The sequence below is a fragment of the Corapipo altera genome, unplaced genomic scaffold (assembly GCF_003945725.1).
Source record: "Corapipo altera isolate COAL_440 unplaced genomic scaffold, ASM394572v1 61281, whole genome shotgun sequence".
NCBI lineage: Eukaryota > Metazoa > Chordata > Aves > Passeriformes > Pipridae > Corapipo > Corapipo altera.
The window spans coordinates 854,770-875,996 of NW_020884921.1; the positions used below are offsets into that span (position 1 = coordinate 854,770).

Below are 21,227 nucleotides of genomic sequence, written 5' to 3' on the forward strand. Positions count from 1 at the left end.
TCAACACATTAATTCAAAGTGATTGTTCACACAGCTGGTGGAAAGTATAACTCAGAAATTCAAGTTCACCTGAGAATATTTTCTGACTGCAGAAAATCATAACATCACTTTCCACTCAATAAACTTTGCCAGTCTTTACCCTTTTCAGTTAACGTCCTCTGCCATGTATATTTAGCCCAGAATTCTACATCACTTTTAAAAACTCAGCTAGAAAACAGGGAAGCAATTCTCTTCACAAGCTGAAAAACCACTTGTACCTCTTTCACTAGAAGCTCTAGTAAACTCATCCTCTCACTAGAAAATGGCTTCGCTATTCCAAAACAAACTGGAAAAAAGTCACTAAATTTCAAAATCACTAAACTTGCAAAATAGAGACACTTCTCAGTCATTACTTTGTGTGACTTTCATTCTTCTCCTGCGCACCGGCTCGTACAGGTGCTGAATGAATTTGCAGGTAATTCAGTATGCACAACTCCAGGGGTAAAGGTAAAGCTATATGTCCTAAGGAGTAGTTGTCCCCATCAGCTACAGAGAGGCAAGGCCAGTCACTGCCTTGGAGAGTTGGGTTTCCAGAGGAACAGACTCTCTTGAGGACAGCATTTTACACAAGTGGACCTGGACTGGTTATTTTAACACAACTTTCGCAAGAGCTGGTGACCAAAGACTTTAATTTTTTTTTGTTTAACAAAATGTTTTTCAGCTTATTTTCAATACTTGGTTATGCCCTCCCACTGTCCTGGTGAGCATTGTTCCTTCCATTATTTCCAGTAATTCTTGAAATCCTGAAAAATTGAACCAGTTTGTATATTAACAAAAGTAGTATTTCTTAATAGCACATAATTTGAATAAGCACTCCTTATTGAATAAAGAATAGCCTGGAATAACGAAGCATTACAATTTTAGGACTTCCTTAACTTTTCACTTCACCAAACAGTCTGACAACATAAGAGCTCAGAAGTGCTATGAAAACACCAGAACTTAAAAAAATTCCAGCAGCTCAGCTAACCTGCAGCTGATACACAAACTGTAGTAGCTCATCAACTACATAAGTATTTGTAAACAGGAACACGGCCTGGGATTTAACAGGAGAGAAGCAATTCTGCAACTTTTGGGAGAAAAACCTGCAATATATTTAAGGATGTCAGTGTTTGTCAAAACAGATTTACACTTAAGATTTTAGGGGAAGTGAAATTAGGTACGGATTGTAATAAGACAAACATTAAATGGAAGCCTGAAAGACAAGGTCAAAGAAAACCACAGGACATGTCTTAAAAATAGTTTATGTTTGCTGTCTATCTAAAGAAACATTAATTCAGTTAATCAAAACCACATCAAAACATCACAGCTGCTGATAGCCAAAACATTCTTTTATTTCAGTGGGAAAGTCTGGTGCTTCAGGAATGGAGAATGACCAGACTTGTAACAGGAAGACAAAATAAGACAGGATAAAAATAACATACTAATATCAGTGCACTCTATTAAATTTTCCATTTTACATACTATACATCCCCACGTTAAGTAGTTACCTGGGGATAAACCAAGCAACAAAATTAAAGTTACATGTAGGAGACAGGGAACTGGATGAAATGAACAGCTGAATATGTATTTACATCTTTAAGTGAATATGAATATCAGTAAAAGGAAAAAAAAAGGCAGCTGAACAGTGCTTAAAATAACTTCTCTTATCCCCTGCTGTTCTGTCATTACATTCACATATCAGCTACCACTCCAAATTTTAGACAAATTTGGAAAGAAACAGTCTTTCTCTCCACAGTGATAGTTACTATAATTACACTACAACAGAATCAAGGACATTAACTGTTATTTAGGCAGTCATACAAAAACTTAAAGATGGATCTTGGAAATATACTGCCATTTAATTAATTTTCACTAAAGAAAAAAATATCTTAGAAGGACACATAATATTTCAATACATAATGGAACAAAGGCCCTCCTTTATCTAATTATTCAAGCACAATTCAACAGGAACCAAAGTCCATGCAGACTGGACACCTCATTCCCTAAAAAAAAATCTCAGTGTGCAAATGACTTATTTTCCTCTTTTACATGAGGCTGGCAAAGGTCTGATCTGTTATACTCACAAGAACTGACTGTAATCAAGTTACTCAAAATAAAAAAACAACCCTGTTACATTGTACGAGTTTTAGCAGGTTTGAAAAAGGTACTAATAAATAGACAAAATTAACTCAAGTCATACCTTTAGCCACAGCTTCTTTATACTTTTCTTTGGCAGAATTTACTTCTTTTATTAGTTGTCTATAGCTAGATTTTAGTTTCTCTAGTTCTGTCTTTGTGACCTTTAAGAAAACAGAAATATAAAAAGTATTAAAAATACTTATTCTTAATATATAAAATAACTCTTAACATTAGTGAAGGAGAATTAACAAGATTTATTATCCAAAATAAGAATGCTACCACTTTCCATTGGCTTGACATAATACTAATAGGATATTACATGGTGCAATTACATGGTGCAAGTTACATGTTACAAATTACATAGTGAAAAATCAAAATCAATAAATGCATGGAATTAAATAAGAGGCCTGAAACAGAGATCCCCATCCACATCAGAGTAATTAAAAATGCGTTTAGGAAGCCCAGCTAATCATAAACAGTATTCCAGTTCAATTACAAGAGAATAAAACATCAAAAAGATGCTTAACAAATCATAGTACATTAAGGTCCTTTGCATAGGAAGGATACCCTTTAGTACCTAAAAAAAAAGAGCAAAATAGAAGAATTTTTAGATATTACACTTCATACCAAAAGACTAAGGAACAGCAACTACTCACGAACCACTCTATCAATTGTAAAACTTAAATCTTTAAAAAGAAAAATCAAACGAAGTAAACAAGTCCTATTACATCTGTGTAAAAGACACAGTATTTCACTGTCCTTAAGAATTTTCCCAAAAGGATTCCTCATTGTAGAGATGACTAGAACAAGAAAGGATCACACATACGAATTTCACCTAACCACTTTTTTTTGCCAGTATATCCTAAACATCGGAACTACACAGACACTGATGTTTACACAGTTTGGATACTGTCCTGGGAAACAACAAGCATTTTACCTCTGTGCATAACAAAAGCAAAAATAGTACCACAGAACATGTGAAGTATTTTGCATTTCAGGGAATCATTCTGTAAGTGCTCAAGGTACACAAAACCTTTGAATAAACAATGTCAGCTAACAATGGGAGAACATATCATATCTAGCCAGAATGCTATTCAAATGTTTCTTGGGAAAATCAGGAAAGGAAAAATAAAACCAAACCCAAAAAAACTCAAACCAAAAAAACAACACAAGCTTATTAATCAAGACCCAAAATATTTTCATGGCTATGCAGCCTAGAATTAAATAAAGTCAATATGGTTTGTAAATAAACATTCAGTGAGTGCTCAATATGCACTATATTGTTTGCAAAAGCCTTACTTAAAAGACAGTTTTTTTAGAGACTTTATTAGAATTTAACCTATTAACAGAAAAAAAAACATTTTGCATAGTCTTTTTTAAAAGTATACCTGAGTTTCCAACAATCTTATTCCATTCAGCCTCTCTTTCTTATATTTCTTTTTCTATTTCTGCAATTCTCTATAACTTCTATTATTTCTAATGTGTTCTACCAGTTTTTCCCTGCTCTTCCATCCTGACTATTTTAAGATCCATCAATCCATAAGTAGCATCGAGGGATTATTTGGCTTGGAAACTTTATCAGATAACGGTAGCCTACTGACCATGCATCAAAAGAGATGTAATCCTCACACTCAGTACCTGGGGAAAATGTCAGAATTGTAGCATTTTATCGAAGTAGTCTTATTAGAGAAAATATATTTAACTTAATATATGTTTAGTTTAAACACAGATTTAATTTCTTCTTATAAATGGCCCAAGAATCTTATCAGTCCATGTCAATTGCGCTGCATTACTCACGTTACATTTTAATTATGCCACTCCAAAGCCCAAATTCTCTGGGAAGAAAGAAGAAACAGTGCTTTTCCTTCTCTCTGGAGACCTTTCACACTATCAGTCTGATTTTTGACATTTGCAGCTAAACTTCCCCCAGAGCATCTGAATGAAACTGTGATTTCTGTCAGCTTTACTGAGTAGATACAGTGCTTTCAACATAAGCAGGACAACTGACAAGCCATGGAAAAGGCCCTGAAGAGCTTCAGCAGCAGCCTCGATGTTTGGCTTATACTTGATTTATACTGTAGAATACGGACTAGAATCCTGTCACCACCCAAAACAGTCTGGACTGTAAAGAGCACTCATTAACCAAAGTTTACAGTGCCCTGGGTTCCAGGAATGTCAAGAGTGGAATGAGAAAAAGAGGAGAGACGGAATAGAGAAGCATCATGCAGAATAATTCTCTACTGGAACAAGAGCATTTCCAGTGCTATCTGTCCACAGAAATTTATATAGAAGAAATCTCTGCCTTGTCAGCAGGCAGGAGAAAAAAACATGTAGGGAAATTACTAAAATTTAAACCAAGCATTCTACATATCACACATTACTACTTTTACCATAGCACAAACAAAACCAAAAAACCTAAAAAAATCCACTCTCAATTTATCACTTTTTAAACATACGTAAATCATTTTATAAAGCACAGCTGAATAAAATACCTTGTACATCTCTGCTTCAATTTGTTGGTGAACACCCACGAAACTCTTCTTAACTTGCTGCTTATCTTTGATCATCATTGTAAGCCTATGCAAAGGCCCAGAATTAAGATCCTCTGCATGCGTCTTCATTATTTTGCTCAGCTGTTCTGTTTGTTGTACCACGAGCAGCCAAGACTATTAAAAAAAGCCAGAACAGAAAAGCACTTACTTATTTCAGCTTACAATTAATCAAACAATTAACATGAACTGTGGGGAAAGATATATCACTTTTTAAAACAATCTGGAAAAAAAATCTTAAACTTATCCAAATGCATTTGAGATCCTCCTGCAAAATCATGCCTCAAGACTACTCATATAATCATAAAAAAGCAGCAGGGACAAAAATACAATACTGTATGTTCACCCTTCAGTCCTAGTACTTCTGAACACCAAAGAAAGCATTACAGCCTTTTTCTTTAAATACATTCCTGACACCCCTGACAACCGTGTTCCCATTTTCTTTGTTCTCCTGTTTCCCCGCCACAGTTACTCTGCCCGAGCTGACTTCTCTGCCCTTGTCTAAATACCTCACAGTAATATGCGTTTGAGTGGTTAGGGTTTAGGAGGATACCATCATGTCAGCTGCTTCTTGAAGCTGACAGCATCAGTCAGACTGCCAGTGCCACATACAAGGTGCTAAACAGAAAAAACACTCATCTGTTACAGTGACCCAACATCTTTCTGTACCCTTACTTGGACTGGACTCTCTGTCAGTCAGTTTTCAGGCCAGAGTAATGTGTTGTATGTGACTGAATACAGATACACATCTACAGACAACACAAACATGAAACTAAACTTCAGTTCAAACAAAAGCCTAATATACTAGTTTTACTAGCATTTATCTTACCTCTTGCTGAAACAGAAATCAACCTTAGATCAAAATACTGGAAAATTAATTTGTTTCCTTACATCCCATACATAAACATATATACATATTTCCATCTCCATATGACAATGCTGCAACGCAAACTGCATTCCGGAGAACTAAACAAAAGACAATTAACTCCCTTTTATATTGAACCATCTTTAACATTTCCTTGAGCTTGTAAATATCTCACAGACTGGCACAGAGCTCTCTGGACTGTGGTGGTGTATAACATCACAGCCTAACGCTTCCCAGCTACGGCAGAAAACCATTTCACCTCTCCATTACAGAACACTTTCCAAATGACAGAGGAGCCACACTACAAAGCTGCAGAGGAAAAAACATAATTAAACACCTGTCTGAGAAGATTGGGCCTTGTGGTTATAGAATAGATCATAAAAGTGCTCTCAAGAGGTGAAAATGTAGTCAGAGTCCTCCATTTTCTTTAAGGTTGATTTATTACTGAGACAAGCACTGTTTTAATCCACTCTGAAAAATCACAGCAAAAGCATTTTTTAACAGCACTCAGCTTACAATTCACCAAATGAGCCTTAGTAAGTCAGAAACATAGCAAAAACTTCCCTTTCCATTAAAAAATTTCCTGTTCTTTACATCCCTCTTTCCATCAGGAAAAGATGAAACCAATGTTTCCAGGAGAAAATATCAGTTAAGCCAGATTTCTGTGCTTTGTATGATTATATTTTACTATTTTAAACTGGGAAAAGTAAAAATGAAAATGCTTCAAAAATTGAGATTTTTATGGAACAGAAAAGCAGCTGGGTGGGGACAGCAGAAAAGGCAAAGCATTTCCTTCCACAAAAAATAACCACAATCCATCAAATGCAATAAAATATAACACTGTTTGGTTTAACAGTATTTTTTAGACATATACACACACAAAAGAGCTGTTGGGACAGCTTGGTATTTGGTTTTGATGCCACATAATACTAAAACTTAAATATACAGGTATTTCACATCTTAGGAGATATAAGATACTAGATTTATGTCCCATCACGTTTGTATCATACTTTTATTCTGTAAAATGTCAGGAAGAGAGAAAAAGTATCCTGAACTAGTAAAACAAACTAAATTAGAATGGGATGAGTAAATTAATCAATAATTCAGACATTTTAACTGATGAAGCCAGTAAGACAATGTGTCACTACACAACTTTAAAATTCGAGATGTCAGTGAAATTTTAAGGCAAGCCCATGCAGAAGATCTGTCAGTAGTATATGAATAATTTTGCTGTTATATAGAGATGTAGAAATCAAGAACAGGGCTTAAGTGAAAAATGACATCTCCTTAAGAGACAAAAAAAAAAGAAGAAAAGAAGAAAAATAATGCTGAACAACTTGAGTGCCTATGTCCAAAACAAAATTTCAAAATATTGCACACAGGCCTCTTTTCAAGCCAAAAAGAACACGGTTAAAGTGAGACCTTCAGCTTTTGTAAAGTTATTTGCTCATAGGAAGTGTCCATGTCACTAACATGAATCATCCTAGACTGAGCTAGCTACATGAAGGCTAAGGGTTGTTTATACCTTATAATGCTAATTATTCTGATGACAATTCTCCTTTACTCTTCCAGCCCTCATCTGCTATGTTTCATTGCCTAAAAGAATTGCAAGACAATCTGGGCAGCACTAAGGGCACTAAGAACAATTCTACTGGGGCAGTAATAGCAAGATGAGTCATATCACCAACAATTCTATATAAAACTTTGGGATCTAACAGGAGAAAGCTTGAAGGAAATACATGACATCTGCCAATCTTAGGCTAATGAAAATGCTTTAATATTTATTTACTGAAATCATCACAACTTCAATAGCTATATCTATAACAAATCCTGTGTAAGAAACATAATTGGGTAACAAGCATTTCAGATATACCACCAAAACACAGAGACAAGGGAAAAAATGCAGTATTTCAACTGACAAGGCAAGAATTATTGTGGGAGAGGGAGGTAACAACAGAATGTTACAGATAAACACTGTGCAGTGCTACTTTTGGGGCAGCTGAAGCAGTCCAGCTATATCAGCACAGCTTTCAACTCACACGCTCTGTCAGTTTAATCCAGTATAAATCATCCTGCTGCACAAGGAGCAGTCCTATTCCTCATGCTACACCAGTGCTAGTATTCAAGCAGCCACCCCATAAGCCCACTACATAAAAACGGTTTTGTCTAAAATTTAACTTGACTCAAAAAGGGTGTTTTCCTGCAGAAAGATCAGGATTCACGAAGGGACTGTGTAACCACTGCTACAGCACAAGGGCCAAGAATTGTGTAAGCCATTAAAACAGAGTAGTTTTTTCTCTTGTCAGGAGGGAGGGAAGTCTGCTTCATCAGTATGTTTACTGGACTTGCTCTAAATCTGAAAATTAGTAATTTGGAGGAGCCTTACTTTCATAAAAAGTCAACGCAGTTATTTCAAATTGGATACAAAATAACTTCACAATTATGAGAAACATCCTGAATTAATGTTTTGTTTTCACAACACATGCTGCAGTGTACATAACAGTTGGAATGCTAGGCTTTGACTTGTTTCCTGGTATTTTTCTATTTCTGTCACAAATTCTATATAACGTAAACAATAGTTCCTATTTAACTGTCTTGAAAGAAAAGCTTACTATAGCATACTCGATTTTCAAAACACTTAACAAAGTAGCAGGCTCAAGCCAGGTATGTAAAATACTGAATTTCAAAAATCAGGATTGATTCTAGTTCGGTTATTATTTTTGAACCAAGACTAGAGCTCGATTTCTGCACATTCCACTGAGGAACAAAAAGTAGCCCATTTAAAATGGTTTGGTAACACTAGCTCTCAAGAACCTGAATGAACAGGAATCCAACTGAAACCAAAACAAACAAACAGCACTTTTATTTCCAAGGATATTTCCAAATTCAAAATACTTCAGACTTACCTTGGACACATTGCTGATATAATCCAATTGACAGGTGCTCTCTTTATCTACTTGATTGCAAAGATTCTGTAAAGTGGAGGCATATTCCTTGTCACTTTTTACTCGCATTACCATAAATTTCTTCACCGTTTCCAGCAGTCGCAGTTCCCAGTCTTGAAGTTTTAATAAAGCATCATGAGAATACTTCAGATCACCTCCAAACCCCATTTTTTAAGGCACAATATACCACACAGGGGAAAATACAGGCTCTTCACCACATCTGAAAGGAGAACAAGACTGATAAGACAATTTTCAAAAGAAAAACGTCTAGTGAGACAAAGAGCAAGTATTAATGTCTAAACCCTGAAACAACTTAATCATGAGATTAACCACATACATATACCTCCTCAGTATAAGCTGAATGGAGGGTCAGTGCACTGTTTCAAATCAACCTATCTATGACTGGAAGAGATTTCAGGCTTAGAACTGTTCTCCAGTTTCCATTTCTGTAAAAACATACCTTCCTAATTTAAACTACAGTAAAAGGGAAAATATAGCAGCATCTAAGAGAGATACTAAAGACCAATCTACATATTTAATCAAATAAGCATAGCTGAGAGTATCTCCAGACAAGAGCTGCCAACTGCACTTTTCCACTTCTGGTGATCAGAAATAGTTTTTTCCCGTGTTTACTACTCTAAGAGCACAGAAAAATCCAAATAAAACACCAGCTCTTGGGCATTGCATCTATGGGAAATGGATAACTAGGTAGAAGCTATTTTTCTCCTAAATCCTGTGTCAGCAGACCATTAAACTTGCAAATTCAACCTCCCTAAAATCAGAAAATATCCCAAACCAGGTTTCCCACACAACTGTAGGTCCCCTAGGTCACAGTTCTTAAGTTCACACAATTTTCTCCTAAGTCAGTCCAGTCTTCTTCTATCTAAGTGACATAAACTGATAAACAGATAAGATATGCTGCCTTATGAAATACTGTAGCACAACTGGAGGTCAAAGACTTGTTAGAGGTGGCTCTGGAACACCTGCATCTGGTGCTGATAAACATGCAGCCACACCATGGAAGACCTGAAACCACACATATGAGTAATTTCCACACTGCAACTCTACCTCTGGACTGCAGTGCAACCACAACCTGTGTACTGCTTATTCACTAATTCCTGCACTCCAGCAATGTCTTGGCTCTTTTGAACAGAGAAGTACTACTTAAATTAGAAGAGTGTTTTGCACCAACATACATTAACAGATTTATCTTCCTAACAGCCCATTGAAGGAAGTAGGACTAATATTCTTATTTTACACCGAGAACTGAGACATGTAGACTAATATCAACACTCCAGCAGCTAATACTGGTATGTACAAGGCTTCGACAGACTTTTCAGCGTGCCTAGCATTTTTAGAGTATATCAGGTATTCAGAAAAAATAAAGATGTTATTGGCTTCAGTTATCACACAAAATTTCAGGAGATTTTGCAAATCAGAACCATGAGCAACATTAAAACACTCACACTGAACATGAAAGACAAAGATTCCCAAAGAGATTCTGCAACCAGACTACTGGCAAAATTGAATAGTACAGCAAAATCTGAACCCAGAAAAGATTTAATGTGGAACTAGTTTGAGACACAAACATATCTTCTACTCTAATGCCAAAAAGATGAAAATACAGTGTGAAAAATATTCTGGGGAAAAAAAAATCTTTCTCAAAAAAACATGGGAGAATATTTTCATCTTAGAGGAAATAACAGAGATGGCATTACATTTTAAAAAAGCTGGATGGAGAAGCCATAACCACAAACATGATATGCTAAATTCATACAGGAAAAAAACCTTCAGGAACTGCTTACTCTTCCTACGAAGAGACCTCTTCCACGTTTGGTAGACACCCCTGAGGTTATCTCTTTTTCCATACATGACCTGACATGCCAGTCAAATCTCAAACTGAATTCTAGCATGTTTTGTAAAAGCAATAAAGTCCTAGTAGCATCAAACAAGACAAATGAATTCACTTTTCTTGTTTTGAAATGTAAGAGATATATAGATTTATATTGCTAAAAAAATTCCCGGGCATGTAAATTAGTCAAAAAATAACCGGTGAGCTTAAGAGTTAAAACATGTCTCACAGTCAATTACAAGAAAGACTTACTTTCTTTATAGAGTCACTCTCAAAAAAACGAACTAATCACTCACAGGAAGTAAATATTCAATATGCATTTAATTACATACTGTGAATGAGCAACCAGATCTCAAACAGTTCTAAATTTAGGAGAGTTACTGAAGACAGTTTACAACCTGTCTCAATCATCACCACAGCATGCAGTCAAGATTCCAAACAACATTGTGAGAAACTTCAATGACATTCACATAATCTTTCAAAATTGCAGCACTCCCCTCAGCAAACAAAGCCAATATTCCAGTGTTAATAGTCTTCCTGGAATCCAGCAGCAACTCTGAAGAAAGTAGCTTTCATAGCAAATTAACATTTAATTTAATGATTGCAATCTGTCTGTGACACATGAGAGTGGCCACTCTGGGTCAGATCAAAGGTCCTGTGTCTCTGATACTGAAATCAAATAATCAGGGAAAAACACAACACATACAAAGCAATGTTTCCATAGGATGCTATCCTGCCCTTATAACAGCTGGTGCCTTCTGTTACATATTGCTATCAACTATATCCAAGATGCTAATCTTAAAATAATGATGGATCCACATGCATCAGTTGGAACTTGTGGTTTCACAGTATCAGTAACAAGGCAGGCAACTAACAAACCACAAACCTAGAAAGCACACCTGGCCCCCACTTAAATTCAGAACAGGAATGCACAATGGAGACCAGGCTTCACCATAAGGAGGAACATGGAACAAGAACAGCATCACACTCACTATTGATATGCTGTCAACTCCTTTGATCCTAAATCTGCATAGCCTCCAAATCATACAGAGTATAGAATGCGTTATATTTTGCAAACACTATCTGTAAACATTAAGAATATTTGAAAATCAGAAAAGAAAGAGAATTTGGATTCAGGACACAAATTCTCAAATTCAAGGCTTGTGTACTGATTCAAAAGCAATTTTATAATAGGTTATGAATTTGTTAGACAGTCCATCTCAATTTCTGAATGTAGCTATGTTCCACTGAAATAATGAAATTAATCATTCTTAGCTCTCCATCCACACCTTAAATAAAAATTAGAGACTCTCAAACATTTGACGTTTTTGTTAAGGTAGGATCTATTCCTGGAATGTGCAAGACCATGAAACACAAAACACATGTTCTACCTACCATTTGTTTACACTAAGAACATATTCAGAAGATTATCTATGTATGCATTTGATATAAAACGTATGCAACATCAACAAGCAAAATTCTTGCTTCCACAGAGCTATTGCCAACAATAAACATCCACAGTGGTAACATAAGTTAGCCTGTTTATTTCAAAACTGACTTTGGAATACTGGTCCACTCAAAACAAAACAGGCAGCTCATTTTCAGGAAGGCTTTTCTGCAAAGCATAACTTAAGCTCACATACCTTAAAAATTTTCCTCAAAAAATGTTCCTTAGTATAGTTTTCCTATGTCAGCAGCTAATTCCTCTGATTTTCACTTTCTGAAATATACTTCTCTTTTCTTTTCTGGGGACTCTGTGAAAGAAAAGCATACCAAATGTTTTTATTATTATTTCAGCATTCTAAAAGGCATTGTATAACTTAAACTTACATTAAGTTGCTTTGCATTTTCAGACTATTACCATACACGAGACTTCTTTAAAAAAAGAGACAGAGTTCAAGAAAAAGAATAGCAGACTTCTCAAATGACTGCAAGTAGCAGTATGTTATCACTTCATACACACAATTTTGAGTGAAGAAATAATTTTGTCTCTACACACATAAGACAAGTTTGGGGTTTTTTTTAAGTTCTTGGAATTTCTTATGACATAATGTATTGTAGCTGAAAAATTAGACAATTTCATTTATTTCTGAACCTCACCCTTGATAAAACAAAAGCAGATACTCATTAGCAAGAAAACGAAAGGATAGAAGGCCAAAGTTTGTTATATGAAAGACAAATTTAGTAGTGGTATTTTCACAAGAGTGGAAGAAAACAAGTGGCAACATGAGAAAGGGACCAATCAAGACACACAGATTTCTTATATGGTTCTAATTACTCCAATATCTAGAACAGAAAGCGCTCAGGAAGGATGACTATACGACCAAAATTTCAAGCTGTAACTCTGGACTGCAATCTAGGTGAAGCAAACTGACAAAGAAGTTCTTTGATGGGTTTATATTAAGAAAAAAAGTATTTAAATTATAAAATAAAATAAGAAACAAGCTTTCCGTACAGCTAACAAGTGCAAGGTATAGCATATTATCTACATCTGGACCCATGTTAAATATTCCCTCATAATCTCATGCTAGAATGTCCAGCTTTAGACGAGACATTCCATAACAGTTTAGAAATGCCCTTGTAAGAAAAGACACATGAAACAGAACTGAAATGCAGACACGGTGTGTAAGGGTAAAGAAAAGAGAACTATTTTCAGTATTCATTATTTAAAACAAAGCAGTGATCACAGACATTTATAAAATCTTATGAAGGGACAACCTTAGCTCATATTCAAGAAGGCATTACTTAATATTCCTTTCTGGTTACTTAGTGACATTCTAGAAACAAAGAACTGCCTAGTATAAATACAAAACTTCCATTCTCCATGACCAAAAATAGAAAAGACTAAGTGATGCTAACATTCAGTCACTGCAGAGGAACAGCAGCTATGCAAGCAAATACAAAAGGAGGGGAAAAAATGTAGGAGGCTATAAGCATTACAAAATTCACCACATTTTTTTAAAAACAGATATAAAATCACTTTTTTCAAAGTTACAAAGCCCAAGGAAAAGTCTTCACTGGCAAAAAATTACAATCAGGAGCAAAACATTACAGTAAATTTGGCTCCAGTCTTCCCATTACAAATGCAAACCAGGTGGAAATAGCATAATATCACTGGACAGGAACATAAGTCTTAATCCTTGCTCAAATGGGACTCATGAAAGTAGAACACACACTACCACCAGCACCTGGGTACATTCAGGTTTCAAGCAGATGTTAAAAAATTGCATGTGGCAAAATGAAGCCCTTATGAAAACTACATTTATTAAATAAAACAACAAACTGAAGCCATTTAAACAGAGACAAGTTGTATCCTCTGCTCTCTGCACACAGACAAGGTGTAATCCTTTTTTATTTTGTTTTTTTTTAAAGAACTACTTTATCACATATGATAGAGTGGAGAATTTCATTTTTCGGTACAAAAAAAAAAATGCAAACCCAACTTTTCTTCAGAATTCCAATTACTACTAACTCTTTATCTATGTGCTTATTTTCATCTGCATACAGGTCATCAGTAGAATTTAAAACTGGTAATACAAGTCCAGTACTGGTCTAATTGGTAGGCATACACCAGCTAGTACACGGAAGCATAATAAAAGCTTTCCAGTGAACTGCACAGCCATCTGTCAGAGAGCAATAAAATGTTACAAAATTTCCACTGCTATTTCTGATCTCAAACATAGTAGAATCTGATAGTTTCAGACAGCTTGCTACAACAATGCAGTAATCTACCAGATAATGAAGACATAAAAGACAGAATTATATGAAGATAAGGATAAAAGAGAAAATCTAGATGAGCTGTTGTTTTCTGAAATTACTACAAGGACAGTCAAAGGCAATCCCCCACTAGATCGTCTTCACACTGAGGATATATAAGGCATTCTCTAAAAACGAAGCACCAGCAGAGCATTTAAAAATACCAATAGTAACAATTCATCAGTCAGGTGCTATTCAGTGAAAGTGTTAAATTACCAGCTATTAAATTGCCAAACTATGAATTCTGAAAAACTTAGGCTTAAGGTGACTTACGTAAAGAGAAATGGAGAGCGGAAAATTTATCAAATCTTTTCAGAGCTGACAAGGCAATCAGTAGAAGCACAACAAAGTCTGATTTTGATACTGGACAAGGAATCATATTTAAGAATCTGCAGATTAGAACAAATGGTGAAAAAAACCAACACAGCTTTTGTAGAGGAAAATCATGCTTCACAACTTGAAGAGTCCTTTGAAGGAATCAAGGATCCTGTGGAAAAAGTAGTTGGAAGTGGTAGTGAACAAAACACTTCTAAGAAGTTTCTGCTGATGTCTCACATAGGAAGCTGCTGGAGAACTGAAGACTTGCACAGTAAGATTTAAGAGACAAAGACTGACAGGCAAGAGGACAGAAGCCTCATCAGAATCTGTAGCAGGACTTGGGCTGTTCTTCAGGATGGTCACCTGCCTATCTGTCATTTCAGGAGCATATGTGCTTCATACAAAATTATTATGATCAATCAAATGACAGATCATCAAAAAATTTGCAGAACCTCAGGACACTGAGCAACAAGTACAGAAAACAGCAAATGAAGTCACGTGTCAATAAATGTAACATAATACACTGGTACGAGTTATTTAATGCCATTACCAGAAAAAGTTCTAGTAGTTTCTGAACACAGACTTTCAAAAACATTCATTCAGTGCTTTGAAGTGGTCAGGTTAGAAAACATCCAGAATATCACTGTTTTTAATGGAAGGAAGAGACAACATAACGCGTTCTTACACTGCTGATACATTCATGGTTTTTCATGGTTTTTCAAATTCTCCTACCTCACAAAAAATATAAAGCACCCAAAAAAACATAGGTAATACTGATCATGGAGCAACTTCCACACAAAGAAAGTAAAGTGAATTTTTTAGTTCACAAAACAGGTAAGTATGATGGGTGTCAGATCAAAGTACATAGGGAAAAAAAATCATTATAGCACAAAGTGACTTGGTATGTCAGATGCCCTAAGTGTTTCCCAGAAGAACTTAAGAACATCAAATGAAATTTTACGAAGCTGCTCTTACATACTTCTTCACCTAGTGAATAATTAAATGACAAAATTCAATGCCTAAAGACATTTCTGAGACCATGAAACAAACATTATTATAAAAATTCATTAAAAAAGCAGACCTTTAGAACAGCAAAAGTTCCACCTCAAGATGTCTCTAAACTCCAAAAGCAGAACAGGAACTACTACTCTATATTTGTGCCAATAGACTTCTTATCTCACAGGAGCAAGTACTGAGCTATGTGGATTACACTTGGTTGGGTACAAACATCCCCAAACAATGACCTATCACTCTCTTACCTCTGCAGCTGTATGAAGACCACACTTTATTTTAGCAGCTCAGGGAGCCATGATCTTTATTAAAAATACATGCAAATAAGAAGCAGTGAGTTCCATTAGAGAACAGGATTTATGCTCCTCAGCAGGGCCAAAAAAAACCCCACCAACCAATAGAAAACAGCTCTCAGATCCTCTGACTAGAATCACAAGGCATGCTTCCTTTTTGGGATACATAAAGTTTTACTTTACCTGTTGGAATTCTCTCCACATGTGCAAATGGTAGTAATAGACATGATGAAAGTAAGTCCCTAAGAATCCTGTATAAGGCTTATATAAAGACAACATCTAATTCTCTCACCTTCCACCAAAGAACCACATATCTTGTCAGACTACCTGATTTAGTATTCCTCTGCTGCTGGTATTAGGAAAAACTTTCTCCATGACCAAATCTCACCTTCCCTTCCTCATAACTGAGGTACAGAGAGAGGTTGCAGAGAGCCATTTCTCTGCAACCTGAATATGCTAATTTTTTGACTAAGCCATTCTAATCATTTCAATCTTTTAATATTTTCTAGACCACTGCTATCTTTCAATTGGTCCCAATCTCAGAGTTCATAAGATAAAACAGTGGGATACTGTAGAAATCTGAGAAGAGCAGAGAAATTCCTTCAAATTAATTTTGAGCTCCTTACCCAAGTGCTTTAACCCAATAACATGACAGTGTATCCTTCTTTCTTTAGTAAACAAAAATTCCAGGTCCTTTTCCAAAGACCTGCACCTTTCCCTATTTCCTCCCCCATCTCATATCCATGCAGTCCAGCCTACAGACAGTGAGTTTTCATGCTCAGTGACACCTGCTTTGTTCCAGATGACATCTCCCATTTGCCAATATTATTCTAAATAGTAATCTCATTCTCCGCCACACCTGCAGCTCTTTGCTTCTCCCCCGGTAAGTTTCTCAGCACACTCTTTATCATCTCAGGCCTCTTGTAAAACAACTGTGTGAAGGGAAATGCTGACAATTGGCAGTGAACCATGCAGCAAGTGATTTTAGGTGCAGTTACTCAACTAGTTTTGCTTTCACCCTGTAGAAGTTTTTACCTCATAGACATAGGTAAGGAGCAAGACTGAATCTCACCAGACATAAGAGTACAAGAAGATGAAGGCAGACACAGTGTCATAGGTTTACTTGTTCTAAAAGTCCAAGTAGAAATTTTCCTTTCCCCTGTCCCGCTGTAAAAGGTGTTGAAGGAGGGAGGGGGAAGGGGTAATTGACTATACAAAAGAACTAGCTGGCTGACCTGCATTCCAGGCTGATAGCTTTCTCTAAGGCTGGGGTGTGGGGGGAAGGAGTTTTTCTCCCCTCCTCTCTTTGGAAAGAGGCACTTAACTTTTTGCCTTAACAGGGGCAAGGTGTGTGCTGGAAAAGTTCTGAGGCCGTTTTGCTCTCAACGTGGTCATCTGGCTGTTCTCTGGCCTTGTCTTGCCTGCGGTTTGCTCTGTCGCCAGATGGACCTGCTCAGATTTCATTGAAGGGTCTGTGCTCATAGAGGAAAGTGGGGAGTCCCAACCACAGCCAGCCGCAGGCAATCGTGAGTTTTGTGGGAAAGAAACTGCCCTTCTTTCCCCTTTTCCCCTTCCTCTCCTCGGTGGAGGGTGATCTCCGTTGTCGGCTTCTCCCGTGATCCAGCGCCCCCTGCCGACCAACACCGAGCACTGCAGGCTCTGCTCCTCCAGAGATCCAACAGCGCCCCCTGCCCACCGTGATTAGAAACGCGCTAGAGGACAGAGAAGTATCAGACTGTTTCCTTCTGAAGGGGGCTTTTGGTTACAGGATTATTGTTCAGTTGCTTCTGTGTTCTGTTACTGTTTCTGCCAATAAAGGGTTGTTATTTCTTCCTTTTTCCATACTTCTTCAATTGAAGCCTCTTAATTTGGGATTTACAATTGCTGAGAGAGAGGAGTTTGGTCTACCTCATAACTCATCTTCCTTAGCAAAACACTCCAGTCTCCTTAAACTGAGACACACAGTTTAGGAATAGAAGAGCCAGGCTAGCTGCCAGAAGTCAGACCTTGCCACCACGACTTGACACTCAGTGCTGTTGCCTTGTTAACTCTGAAAAAAGCTGGTGGTGCATACAAAGTAAGTCACACACATGCCCTTTGCTTTCAAAGGGCAAATGCACCTAATTTCTTATAACCTTTCATGTCCTTACAAGTAAAAAGAGCTTTCCTTCCTTTATTTTTCCAAGAATCGAACTTTCCTTAAACTAAGTTCCAGGATGCAAAAAAAGCCAAAGAAAAGCATGGCCTCAATACAGAGTTCCTGAACAACGAATTTTCACTGAACTCTCAATTCCTCAGTGTTGCAACATTTATGTCCATACTAGATCTTAACAAAAACATGAATAAGGCTGATTAAAATTATTCTCATGTGGAAGACACTGTGCACCAGTATCTGCAACGCTGTTAACAAATTCTAACAGCTAAAGAACAGGACTGTTCTAGAATTACAAAGAAACATATAATGCTACAATATCCAAAAGTTGGATGCAAATTGAAAATAAAATAAAATAACACATCAGTGACTCCAGCTTGCTTAAAGTGTATATTACCTGGTGTATTAAAGCAAAAGACAATCAAAGTATTGCATTTTCAAGACATTATTGTATTGTCTTAGATTAAAAGTGAAAGTGGAAACAAATTCTAGGAAAAGTGGTGGCAAGAGTCAACAATGAAATTAAAAAGTACTTGTAGTAATCATGCTGACTAATGAGTTACTCTACTAACAGTTAACTTATTTATTTGCTGAATTCTTTCATTCAACTAGATGCCAACTTCTCTACTTTGAAAGTGGGAAGCAATTTTCCTTATTTGAAAAAAAAAACCCACACCTCTGAAGGAAATGCTTCATACGTTGATATCTATCTGTCTTGAGATAAATACATGGCAAGCCAAAATGAACACACACACAAAACCCATGTGCAGACCTCAATCCCAAGGCCACCTACATAAGCATCTTTTCAGGGAAAAGAGGAGGAGGGAAGAATTCTCACACAGTGCTGACAGTCTCTCATCATGACAAAGCAACATCTAAAACTCCTCTTGGAAAGATTTCAGGTCCCAAAACTCATCTAGCTGCTGCCATTGTACATTTCAACTTACCAATCAAGAATACTATTAGGAGCTTCTTCCAGAAGCACTGTATTAGCTCTCAAGATTTAAGGACAGTCACAGAAAAAGATAAATCCACAGGATGTGAAATACTTTTAAGAGTCTAGAGGCAGTTTAATTTCTTTTTATGGCCCAACATCAGCCAGAATTTCTCATTTCAGACAAAGCAATTAGATAACAAATCTGCCATGAGTCTGTAATATATGACAATACTAGTCTCCTCAGGACAAGCATAATCCAGTTCCAAATATTTATTGCTCTTCAAAAAGAAATTCAAAGAGCAATCAGGATGCTTCCTCTTCTTTCCTCCTTCATTAAACTAATTACATCCTTCTGGTTCCTTAAACCCTCTGCTTAGTTAACCCACTGTTCAGTCAGTCTTCTCGAGGTCACTTATTTCCCTGTCACCATTGTATCACATATAATGTAGTTTGATTATACAGCATTTTGTACAGAAAACCTGGTCACGAGGAACACAGGTCCATGAGAGAATCCTGTTCCTTCCCAACAGCTGATATTCCAGACTGTTACACTGCAGGAAATATAACATATAGTGTGGTTCAGTGGGAGGTGTTGCCCCAAGCCTTTGTTTGCTGCTCCTGAACTTTACCTTCCCACGCTCCATGTCCTAGAAAATACTGTGATAACTCGCTCTGTCATATGGAGTAGAGTTACTCTCACTTTAAGGCAGTCAGTAGAAAGGCAGATGACTGAACTATGCAGTTGTATCTTCTTAAACACTTCAAGTGTGCAACAAATTTTAATACATACATTCTACCAATATATACCATGCTAACTTTTTAAGACACACGAAGAAACCTACCCTATCTTTTTCAGACTGTTGCCTTAGAGTTTTTGATTTTTTAATTTTTATAGACTTTAGAAGTAGTTATGTAGTGAATGTAGATTTCAAATGTAGCTGTAGTATGTTTCTCACGATGTTATATCTTCTATCAGTATTTTCCAGTAGAAGTAATGGCAGTAGCCTAAAGGTTGCACATATCAATCCCTCAGAAGTCCATTAGCTGTTCAGTCTTCTTTTCAACGTAGAATTGCAGAAAGCACCTTAACGCCTGCACCAAAATATGTAAAAATGGGCACAACGGCCTTCAAGCTCGGAACTTTGGAGGGACTCCAAGGACTGTACATGCTGTGATGAAGAGGAAAATGATGAAAGAGGGGTCCCAAACTCCCCCAGACTCAATTTCCGAAGGGGTGTGCTGAGGGACGGAATGTGGCAGAACCAGGGGGTGGATGAACAGGGATTGGATGGACATCATTATAAAACCGTAGCACCGGGGTCGAAGGGCGCGTGACGGTTTTGTATTCCTGGAGCCTGGAGGCTCATTAAAATTTCTGCTTTCTTATCTCCTACCTAACTGGGCCTGGAGTCGTTCTTTCTCCTCAGTCTTTTAGGCAACAAGATCCAGACAGTTTTGTTAGGGTATCATCAACCTTCCCATTTACAGAGAACACTCCTTCTAAAGCATATTATTCTCATTTGAAATAATATATGGATCAAGCTTTAATTAACAGATGTTATAACAAACAGTAAAAGTTGTGGATGTTTCATCTTTCAAGTGTCTGGACAAGTGATACTGAAGTGCACAGGTGCACAAAAAAATGCATGCTTGGACTCTTCAGATGGAATTTATTTGCATACATAAGAGTCAGCCTACCTGATCTTTATTGAAATAGATTACTATTTTATGCCCAGTCTTTCATTCTGTATCTCAAAATTATTCTTTCCAGAACTTATACCAAGAAGCCAATAGTTCATTTAAAAGGACAATGTCCTTCATAACATAACACCATTCCTGAGTATTCTTCAGAAACAAAAAAGTTAGGGATGATAGTAATGTTTGTATTGAAGGCAAGGGTTATTTAGCTCCCTTAGAATTCTTGCCTTACTGTACTCAGAGACAGTTGAGGGGAATCTGACAGACTGCATCTTTAAAGCTAAAATCTGAACTTCACTTGAGAAAAATTATGTTGAGGTACAGAAGCCATACTACTGTAATAGACAAATGTTAACAACCATCTGCTTAATCACTACTTTGGAAAAGGTAGCTTCCACCCCCCAGAATGCAGACTATCCACAACCATACTGCTAATCCTCACATCTCCACTTAGGCTCCTCGAGCCTGGTTGGGGTGACTTTGGTGATGAAATACCAGAGCACAAGAAACTACCTTGTTACAGTCCATCAGACTGATTTTTTGCACAGCGTATGCACCACAAGCTCCGTGGAAACATGAAGCCTTAGGACACAAAGCATACCGGAATAGGACACCTCTGGAAGACTGTTCTGTAAAGGACATAATTCTGCTGCAGTGTGCTGAAGTAGAGCCTGGAGAAAACTATCCCATGAGC

At 36.9% G+C, this 21,227-nt stretch overlaps 1 protein-coding gene across 3 annotated transcripts in view; it reads right to left on the reverse strand.

Annotated features, from left to right (window-relative positions):
- FER (FER tyrosine kinase) overlaps positions 1-21,227 on the reverse strand; it is a 147,136-nt gene that overhangs the window by 119,777 nt on the left and 6,132 nt on the right. For all 3 annotated transcript variants that reach the window (XM_027656837.1, XM_027656838.1, XM_027656839.1), the window contains exons 2-5: positions 12,012-12,122; positions 8,478-8,736; positions 4,650-4,823; positions 2,219-2,318 (exon numbers count right to left, since the gene is read on the reverse strand). In XM_027656837.1, the coding sequence (XP_027512638.1) occupies positions 2,219-2,318; positions 4,650-4,823; positions 8,478-8,684 (481 nt within the window). In that variant the 5' untranslated portion in view covers positions 8,685-8,736; positions 12,012-12,122. The remainder of the gene's footprint in view (positions 1-2,218; positions 2,319-4,649; positions 4,824-8,477; positions 8,737-12,011; positions 12,123-21,227) is intronic.